Source organism: Hesperophylax consimilis, chromosome 31, assembly GCF_061612785.1.
Source record: "Hesperophylax consimilis isolate HC1 chromosome 31, BYU_Hcon_1.0, whole genome shotgun sequence".
Lineage (NCBI taxonomy): Eukaryota > Metazoa > Arthropoda > Insecta > Trichoptera > Limnephilidae > Hesperophylax > Hesperophylax consimilis.
This window is the reverse complement of record NC_142866.1, coordinates 13,286,916-13,298,067: the sequence shown is the minus strand read 5'-3', so window position 1 is coordinate 13,298,067 and position 11,152 is coordinate 13,286,916. Positions and strand designations below refer to the sequence as shown.

Sequence of the window (11,152 nt, the reverse complement as noted above, 5' to 3'; positions counted from 1 at the left end):
TCAAATTCCATTTAAAAAAGCTAAAAATCTGTGTAGATGCCACATTATTTCGTATTGATTATATCGAATTATATTCGGGTGTTCATAATCAGATGCTTTCAAAATAGCATAAATTTGTTGGTGATAATAATTTTTATTGTTGTATTCTGCCGAATAACTTTGCTTTGCCTACCTACATCTCTAGCCACGCGTTTGCAAGCTTTGTCTTTGCATGCCATAGTATTGTGATTGGTTTCTCTAATCCATAGTATTATTTTGTTCACGTCAAACGTCAAACTGCCGTTTCGAGTTGTGTAGTTTTAAATCAGATTATTGTGTTACTCGTTTCTAAAAATGGAACTCGACAAGTTGGTTAGACAGCGCGGGGTGTTGAAAGGTTCATTAACGAGATTTGAAACCTATTTAAGCAATGAGAATGATATTAGGCCCAGCGTATTGTCGTCGAGATTAGATGCCATCAAACCTTCTCTGATAGAATTCTCCAAAATTCAGCTGGAGATTGATTTATTGAATAAATCAGAAGATCATGACGCGAGGGATAATTTTGAAGGTACATATTTTAATGTAATTGCATTAGGACAGGAAATATTATCAAAATTTAAGAAGATTGAAAATGTCCCGATTACATCAGTGAATTTACCGCCAATATCAATACCAATTTTTTTAGGTTATAGTCATAAATGGTTGACTTTTAAAAACTCGTTCATTGCCCTAATTCATGATAACAGTAAATTAAATAATGTTCAGAAATTTCATTACCTTATTAGTTATGTGTCCGGAGACGCACTTGATTTGATTAGTTCTCTAGAAATAACCGGGGATAATTATAGTGCAGCCTGGACGATGCTTATTTCAAGATACTAAAATGTCAGACTTATAGCAAATAGACATTTGAATTTCTTATTTAATGTTACACCGTTAAAACGACAGAATCATCATGAATTGCGAAATTTAATTGATCAAGCAAACATTCATTCGAGAGCTTTACATAATTTAAAGCTTTCAACAGAACATTGGGACACATTAATTATACATATTCTAACCTCAAAGTTAGATAATCACACACGTGGCCTGTGGGAATCCATGGAGTGCGATAAAGTTTATCCTACGTTCGAGCAGTTTAGCAATTTTATTTCACAAAGGTCGCAGATCCTGGAAACTATCCAAGGTGATAATGGTGGAATGCAACAGAAAGCGGAACCAGTTGCAACAAAACCAAAGTTTTTTAATTTTAAGGAAAGGAATCCTACGAACAAGGTTACGTTAGCGTCAAGCAACGTTAATTGTATGCTGTGTAATGACAGCCATTTCATTTATTCTTGTAAAATATTTGTTAACAAAGAACCAGCGGCACGAAGAAAGTTCGTTTCAGAGAGCAATTTATGTTATAACTGCCTAAAACCGGGGCACCCTTCAAAGGTGTGCAGGTGGAAGGAAAAATGCAGTGTTTGTGATCGAAAACATCACACTCTGTTACATATCAATACTGATAATGTACAAGCGGGTACTTCAACTGGCAAGGGTCAGTCGGAGGCACCAGTAAATTTAGCATGTCATAGCGACATGAACGGGCGAGAAATTTTACTATCTACCGTAATAGTAAAAATAGAAGACGCGTACGGTGGAACACACAAAATACGCGCACTTTTGGATTCGGGTTCAATGTCTAATTTTATTACAAAGGATACTTGTAAAAGATTAAATTTGCATTGTACAAAATTGAACATACCTGTTTCAGGTTTGCATAATAATTTAATTCATGTAAAGGAAACAGTTGACATTAAATTTAAATCATTATGTTCTCAATACGAGGATGAAATATCTTGTTTGGTATTAGATGAGATTTCTTGCAATCTTCCACAGACCGTGATTAACCCAAAAATGTTGAACATTCCAGACGGTGTCCGGTTAGCTGATCCGCAGTTTTACCAGCCAGCTTCTATTGATATGCTGATCGGAGCAGAGATATTCTGGCAGGTGCTTCGTACAGATCAGATACAGTTAGGAAAGGGTAAACCTACATTGCATCGAACGGAGCTAGGCTGGATAATATCAGGAGCTGTACAGAGTCGTCATAATACGAGGCCAGTTAAAGTTTGTCATATTTCATTAAATTCTTTGCAGAACCAAATAGAAAGGTTTTGGAAGGTTGAAGAAACCGAAAATAGTAAGCATCACTCTCTGGAAGATAGTGATGTGAAAGGATTTTCGAAGGCACGCATAAACGCGATGCAAACGGTAGATTTGTAGTCAACTTACCGTTTAAATCTAACCTATCTCAATTAGGAGATTCATTTAGTATTGCTAAAGGTAGATTAGCGTCAATGGGAAGGAAATTCTTAAGACAACCTAGTTTAAAGGAACAATACTCGGAATTTATTGATGAGTATCTTGCGTTAGGTCACATGACTGAATGTGAACCTCCAAAACGCGATGAAATTACTTATTATTTACCACATCACGCTGTATTTAAAGAATCAAGCACAACTACTAAAATTCGTGTTGTTTTTGACGGGTGGGCTAAACCCGCTCGAGGGATTTCTTTGAATCGCGCTCTAATGATTGGGCCCACCATTCAAAATGATATATTTTGTCATTTGGTATTTTTCAGAAAACATCAATATGCAGTCACCGCAGATATTGCAAAGATGTACCGCCAAATTAATATCAACCCGGAACACAGAAATTACCAACGTATATTATGGAAAAGGGATGCGGAGGATTGTTTGAAACATTATACGCTAAACACGGTGACATATGGTTTGGCTCCTTCGCCTTATTTAGCAATCCGTTGTCTGCACCAGCTAGGTAATGACGTTTCATTTACTCATCCATTAGCTAGTAAATCCCTTAAGGAAAATTTTTATGTAGATGATTTTCTTTCTGGTAGTGATTCCATTGATACTTGTCACTTGCTTAAATCCCAAATCATTAATGCGCTTGCTACAGCAGGCATGGAGATTAGAAAATGGAGGTCTAATGCACCCTCAATTAATGATTCTAAAGATAATTTGGAATTATTGCCAAATGAATCCAATGAAGCTAAGATTCTAGGATTAATATGGGACACCAAACTTGATGAGTTTACTTATCAGGTAGAAAACATAGACTCAAAGTTAGAAGTAACAAAACGTCAAGTTTTATCATTAATTTCAAAAGTTTTTGACCCTTTAGGACTGGTAGGCCCAGTAATCATTGTCGGTAAGATAATTATGCAAAGATTGTGGAAGCTAAAAACATCCTGGGATGACAAGCTACCCAATGACCTTTTATTGGCCTGGCAGACTTACACGCTGAGTCTCAGGAAAGCAAATCATATTCGGGTACCGAGGAAAATTTTCTGCTTCCATAAAAAATCTTTTAGCTTACACGGTTTTTGCGATGCATCTCAAGTAGCATATGGCGCTTGTCTGTATTTAAGATCTACCGATGAACACGGCATTCACCAATCACAGTTAATATGCGCTAAATCTCGTGTAGCCCCACTAAAAAATTTATCGTTACCACGTCTTGAGTTATATCAAGGCTGCCCAACCTTTTTAACAGTTGGGCCAAATTGACGATCTTGAATCACTGGCGGGCCACTGAATACCTGACGGTTCCTATTTCCATGGGGGGGGGGGTTGTTAGAGAATTTCTATAAAACATAATTCCCCACAAAAAAATTCAAAATGAGTGCTCCCCACAAAATATTTGAAATCCATGGGGGGGGGGGGGGTTGTTACGGAACTTAGCTGAGAAAAAATTCCGCGCACCCAACAACATCATATGTGAATCCCCACAACAATTTTTCGAATTCCATGGGGGGGGGGGGGGGGGGGGGGCGGCTACAAGATTCATTTCGGACGCAGAAAATATTATATCAAAAACCGGTGTATTTTTGTTTAAAAAGTAAGTTCAAGAGGTTCGTTGGCAACACTGGTGACCGCGCGCAAGCTGCATTGTTTTTTTTTTACCACGGGCCCGCGACACTTTTTCAAATTGGCGGATTGACGGGTTTATGATGGGAAAATGGTTCACGCGGGCCACTTATAATTCGGCCACAATGTGGCCCGCGGGCCTGGGGTTGGGCAGCCTTGAGTTATATGGAGCACAATTATTAGTTAAATTAATGAAGCGGGTGACGGCAGCTCTCCAAGTAACTGTTGACACCACTTTGTGGTGTGATTCGTCAATAACATTGGCTTGGATTGCAGGAGAACCGTACCGTTGGACTACTTTTGTTGCTAACCGCGTATCAGAAATACAACGTGAAGGTGATGGCGCTATATGGCGTCACATTTGTTCAACTGAAAACCCAGCTGACATAATTTCCAGAGGAATAACATCTCAGCAGTTGAAATCATCTTCATTATGGTGGTCAGGACCACCATGGCTCACGTCCGACGAGGATAAGTGGCCACGTTCTACATTTGATACTCCCACGGAGTTGCCAGAAACGGCGAGGATAGTTTTGGTTACTAGTAGTCCTGTCGATTGGGAAATATTTAATAATTATTCTTCATTAAGACGACTGAGGCGCGTAGTTGCTTATATGTTACGTTTCATACATAACTGTTCTAAACGAAAACCGATGCGGGTCGACGAGCTTTCTGTAATCGAACTGGAACATGCCATGCATGTATTGATTTTGAACGCTCAGCGATTCGCATTTCGTGATGAAATAGCTTCTTTGAGTAATGGAAGATTTGTATCTAGGCAGAGCAAGGTAAAGGCACTAAATCCTTTTATGCAGGATGGGTTATTGTGTGTTGGAGGTCGACTATCACAATCTGATATTACCTCGGTCTCTCAAAAACATCCAATTTTGTTACCACAAAATCATAAGTTGACTGACTTAATAATAACCCATCTGCATTATGAGAATTTGCATTTAGCATGTAATGCTCTGCTCGCATTACTGCGTTTACGGTTTTGGCCAATATTTGGTAAAAACGCAGTAAAGCGAGCACTGCATAAATGTATTGTATGTTTCCGAGTCCGTCCGCGCGAGTGTCGCCAGCTCATGGGTGACCTTCCTGCTGACCGATTCCGAATCCAAAGACCATTTTATGTAACCGGCATAGATTATGCAGGTCCAATTTTAATTAAGTCTGGTTTAACCAGAAATGCTAAGAGTGTAAAATCTTACATATGTTTATTTATTTGTTTTTCAACGAAGGCAATTCACCTAGAATTAGTGACTAATTTAACTTCAATGGCATTTATGAATGCATTGAAAAGATTTATAGCTAGGAGGGGTAAACCCTCACGACGCTTTAGTGATAATGGAACTAACTTTACAGGTAGTTATAGGGAACTTACTGAACTATTTGATTTTTTGAAGGCATCTGATAAGGAAATCCATAATTTTTTAGCCCAGCAGAATATTAGCTGGAGTTTCTTGCCTCCCCGCTCACCGCATCACGGTGGACTTTGGGAAAGTGCAGTTAAAATGACCAAGTTACATTTAAAAAAAGCAATGCGGTCAACTGTTTTGACATACGAAGGCATGAATACCATACTAATACAGATTGAGGCTTGTTTAAATTCCCGTCCTCTGACTCCATTAACATCAGATCCAAATGATTTAAACGCACTCACTCCTTCACACTTCCTTATTGGCGACAACCTGTTAGCATTGCCTGAGCTTGATATCCATCATCTGCCTACAAACAGGCTTAATATTTACCAAAAGATGTCTACCGTTGTTCAATCTTTTTGGCACAGATGGAGCCGGGAATACCTAGCAGAATTGCAGAACCGAGTCAAATGGCAAGAAGGACGTCAACGCAGTTTACAGCCTGGTGACATGGTCATCATCAAAGACAACCAACTACCTCCGCAGTACTGGAGGATTGCGCGAGTGACGGAGATCCACCCTGGTCAAGACGGACGCGTCCGCGTCGTCTCCTTGAGGACGGCCAGAGGTGTCACCAAAAGAGCCGTGACACAGCTCTGTCTACTTCCCATGGAGGATCTTTCCTCCAACCTGGATTAAGAACCAATTACAACACTAAAAGTGATGTTATGTGTGAATCAAAATGCCGTCAGGCTCAACAGTGCCAAGTGATAAGCTATTTTCTCATAAGTGGGTGCAGCGCACCAGAAGTTTCTACATTATTAGACTTTTATTTTTTAATGTCGAGTCTGACATAGGGTTATATACGTTGTTATAAGTTTTTTTTTGTTATTATTTTGATATCCATATATTGAATATTGTTTATTTTTGTATGTGAACTTGTTGGGTAAATTCTGAGAACCAATGTTGCAATCTCTTCCTACATTATTTTATGAAAAACGACTATTCCTTAATACTCGTTTTGGGGCGGGAATATGTTAAGATTTCAGGTACTGAAATATTAATATTGGTGCTTGTCACCCTAATGGTGTGGCAACATTTATTTTGTGCTAGCGATTGCCGGGGCAATTTCGTATTGCCACGGATTTAATCTTTCTTCTCTTGTTACCATCCGTCTTGGGCGGGTCGTTTTTGACAAAACGGCAGAGCTGCCAGGTTTTCACTTACATGTGGGTTATAAAACCGCGGAGAGAGATAGCAATATTGGGCTCACCGTAAATGAGCTGCCCTACGGGTCTTTTTTATTATTTAAATAAAGACCAATTATTCAAGAGCTGGAGTTATTATTGAAGAGTTACTGCAGTCACACTTCCTTTGGAATCTGGTGGTACCACGCCGGATTGCTCTGTCAGTCATTCTCTGTCATTTTGTCATCTTCAAACTGTCATCTTCCTCAGCGTCACTAGATGTCGTTGATTTCTTTTGTGCATTCCTCTGTCGACTCATGTTTATAGGAATATAAATATTTATTTTTAATTTGAATGTAGACACAGTATCGCGACTAATGCACAGAGCGAGAATAAATGCAAAAAAAAATTGTTGAATTATATGGGAGCAATAACTGTAATTATTGCAGCACATTTAATGTAATGTGTTCAATAATACCCCACACCAAATTTTAAATAATAAAGTATTATTGTTTATGGTACGCATAACTGCTTTAACCATTAAGGCGAATATAAACGCCAAACATATTTGGGTTTCTACCCCTTCCAACAGAATATAAAATGTGCACATTTTTTGGTCTTTTCTGCACGAGACAAGTAATTGCAGTAGCCGCGTATTATGTACCTGCAATACGTAGGAAGCGCCCGACCAGGCCTCCCCGTTCGCCAATGCTTCCGTATACCTACTAATACCTTTTTAACTGGTGGACGATTATTATCAATCTTATTTTGACAATAACGGCAGAGCTATGACTGCCGGATGGACTCAAACTGTGGGGATATTGGTGATTAATATAATAGTTTAATAATAACTGCATATTTTTTTATTGATTTTATTTGTATGCATTATTAATACATATAAAATATTTGTTAATAATACGTTACATTGAAATGTCATTTACATATATTGTTTAGAAAAAATTAGATACACTTTTATCAAATTTATGTTGCTAATATATTTTTTAAGCTCAATTTACAAATAATTTTTGAAGAACAATCAAATTACCAAACAAATATCCAGTATTAGAAATTATCAAGGAACAATTCTTAAGTTCTTTTTTCTAAAAATAGTACAAGAGTATATAATTCTACATTCATGTTAATTGTAGCAACTATTAAATATATAATGTAATATCAACTTACTCGTGATAGTACTCCCTCTCTAATCACGATAATTTCTCAACTAGGGAGGTATTATTACCACTAATTAGAACATATTAGCTTTACATGTATTTAAAAAAAATTTACTTATACCTGCTTTTATTATAATGTAAAAAAATTGGAAAAACAAAAAATACTTATATTGTGAATTTATGTAGCTTATTCATAAACCTAAAATTTCTCAAATGATATAACATTCTCAATATCAATAGAGTTGAAATCAGGAACAATTGTTGATGACACATCGTCTGTAATTATACCATTTTGTAACTCCATTGATGATGATTGCGTTATAGGCGTAACTTCTACAACATCACACGAATCTGGTATTTTTTCTGAATATGTTAATTTACGCTTTGTTGGAGGTTGAGAGAGTGTTTTTTTTAGTTTGTCATTGATTGCATCGACTATAAAAGGATGATTCCTAATTGGCATATTCCTGTTATTTCTTGGATCAATGATTTCAGGAAGTAAGCAATGTAAATAAAATCGGACAAATTTGGGTTCCATTTTTATTTTCCAGAAATCGTCGTCTTTATAAATGTATTCAGTTTTTAAATGATATTTTCGTCCACTCCATACAAAAAATAAACAGACATTTTTTTCCGTAATGTGAAGTTGGCCTTGTACCTGAAAATACCAATCATGATTTGTATTAAATTTATGCTCATACTTCCATCTTTGTTTATCCTCCAAAAAGTAACTTTCTTCTCTTGAATAGCTCTTTCTAAGCCAAGTTTGAAGGAGGTTAAAGGACATTTTACTTCTACTAGCATATCGCCGCTAAGACCGTCCGGAAAAGCTCCTAGAAATGGAAATTTCTTGTCAATAAATAGCCCACACGGTTGAATTTCAATATCGTGTTCAACGCTAGCCTGATGTAAAGCTTCTTTCTCATATTTTCTTCCGTGACTTATTGAAGATACATGAGAGATATTGACTTTGTACAGTAACGATTTTACAAGAGCTGCACAGCTTATATTGTCTCTTCTACGAACAACTTTTCGAAATGAATATGCTGTGATCATTTTACGCCGCAACTCCGTCCATTCACTGCAGTTACTCTGTAAAATTGTTTCCCGTTCTATTTTATTCCTATCTTTTTGTTTTTCTCTCAACTCATCCAAAAGTATTTCTTTCTCCGCCTCGAAAATAGATTCAGAAATATCTGGTTTTATGCAGAACTCTCCATACTCAGCATCTTTTCGATTCATGTGTCGCTGAATTCGATTTTTCTTTCGAAAATATCGCAAAGTAAGACGACATTTCGATAGTCTGTTTTCTTCTGATTTTTTTAGTCTGCCTCCAGGAGTTTTCCCTAAAAGCTGTTTATGTATTGTATACAGTGGTTTTCTAGAGTTGTGGGATACAACCGCTGCATAGCATCGTCCTTGATAAGATTGCTTATTGGAATAGTTTATCCTTTTTCCACCTAAAAATTTGGCTATTATTCCGTTAAACCTCTCTTCAACATTATTTCGTTTTATTCCCCATTTTCAATAAATTATGGACCTGTAAAAACGCATTATTAGTCAACATAAATGCAAACGGAAAGCATTTTTTCCGTAAGAAGTAAGTCATTAATTTTGTTATAATGAATAAAACTATACATTCAAAAGTATTACATATCACACAAAACTCCCTCACCGTTTGAGAACTAATAATACTCGTAACCAAAATAATGCCGACAAGAAAAAACCGTCAAAAAAACTGTCACAAACCGACTTCCGTTCCGTGCCACGTTCCGCGGACTTCTGTACAGATGCTAGAATGTTTGCGTCTTATATCACCACGAATAGAGGCGACAATTGCTTGACCAGCGGTGTCTGGATATATTTGACGTAAGCGCCAAAGTGAGTTTTATTTATTTGTTGAATATTTTTATATGAATGAAAAAAAGTTAGTCAATAATAATTATAAAAAACAATCTTAGCCATTAAACGGTATTTTTTTAAAGGTGTTTATTATATGAGTTCTTAGTTACCTCAAGAAAAAACAAAATTATCAGTGGTTTACGTTTATATTTTTTGTAACGCAACCAATAATTTTATTTTAATTCCGATCAATAATAAAGAAAGAAAAATCTTCAATTTATGCATAGTATATTTTTTGGTATTCATAATGTATACCGATTCGTAGCAAAGATTAATCTAAATAGTGATTTAGCATTTACCTTCCTCTTAATGAACCTACACCGCTTTAACACTGAATGTTCCATTGTCGAAGGTTTTGATGTCCTTTGCCATCTTGGGCCAGACGGGGGGGTATAACTCCGATACTTTTTTTTTGTTTTTGATGACGTCGCTACAGCCCGACCAATGAAAAGCCGTCGTGGTTTGATCTCTCACTCTCCAGCATAAGACCCATGTCACAGAAAGGGAGGCTACGCTCCACCATTGCTCCACCTCCCTCGCAAACCACGTGACCACATGTGACGATTGACGCCATCTTGACAGCTCATATTGTTGTTTTGACGTTTTGAGTTGTTGTTTGTTATGTGAAAATGTCTGAAGGTAAAGTTATCAAGCCGTGTTGTGTGAAGACTGAAGGGCTGTACTGACAGACAATCTACTCGACATAAATATCCAAAACACGGAAGCTTTGAGGAGCGCAGTTTCGGCGAATGGGCCTGTAGAATCGACAGAATCGAATTCGTGTCTTAACCTATATTCGTTTGTGGCTGCCATTTCTCCATCAGAAACAAAAAGCCGAATGGATCACTTCGAAGTTCCGCACTACCGACTTTAAATCCTCCCGGCATTGGTAGTTATCTGGATTTACGACAATATCGGACCCGTTGTGACGAAAATACAGGTGCAAATCATGTTCCGCCAGGACCCTACATTACAGGACCGTGTGATGTCACCAAAGACCATATTACGTCTTGCGAGATATGAATCCTTCTTCCAAAAGGATTAAGGAAGATTATGAAGGTAAACATCTGTTCTATGTTACTTGAAAATATTCGAAAATGTCTTCATCCATTATGCAGATCTTTTAATTCCTTTCCTCGACCTAAAAGATAATTTTTTTTTTCAGATTCAAGTGTTCCTGTAGGACCCAGCGGTAGTAATTCAGTCGCCACACGAAAAAACGAAGCTCCCTTGTGTAAGAATATTTATAGTTTCTTGTTTGATAATCATTATTTTTCTCATTTGTTTTGAATAATGTAATCATTGGCTTGAAGTATTGTAAATCATCTTGCATTGGTGATCCATATGATCCCATGAATTCTTAAATTTTATCGCTTGAATACAGTGTTACATTACAGAGAGACTACCTTAATTACCTGACTAAAAACTTTTCTATCAATGCTCTGGAAATTCATTATGTTGTTGAGTATAATTGTGAAAAATTAAATCTTGCCGCTTAACGAAACTATTGCCAAATATGTGTGTTTTGATTGGATTAATTGTAGGACACAAAACAAAAATTGGTCGATGCAGTTATTAAATTCACTGTGCCAATTTGTGGCAAAAACACA

The 11,152-nt window shown here is 37.0% G+C and overlaps 1 protein-coding gene across 3 annotated transcripts; it reads left to right on the top strand.

Moving 5' to 3' along the window:
- The first annotated feature begins 270 nt into the window (after positions 1 to 270).
- On the top strand, positions 271 to 6,612 carry LOC149409474 (uncharacterized). 3 transcript variants are annotated; one of them, XM_089649746.1, is made up of 3 exons: positions 271 to 550; positions 2,612 to 2,808; positions 5,710 to 6,612. In XM_089649746.1, exons 2-3 carry the CDS (start codon positions 2,702 to 2,704, stop codon positions 5,978 to 5,980), a joined length of 378 nt encoding a protein of 125 aa, XP_089505872.1. In that variant the 5' UTR covers positions 271 to 550; positions 2,612 to 2,701; the 3' UTR covers positions 5,981 to 6,612. The 3 variants fall into 3 exon arrangements, with proteins under 3 accessions (XP_089505872.1, XP_089505871.1, XP_089505873.1); XM_089649745.1 differs by having other exon boundaries at positions 1,898 to 2,808; XM_089649747.1 differs by lacking the exon at positions 2,612 to 2,808.
- Positions 6,613 to 11,152: the final 4,540 nt, after the last annotated feature.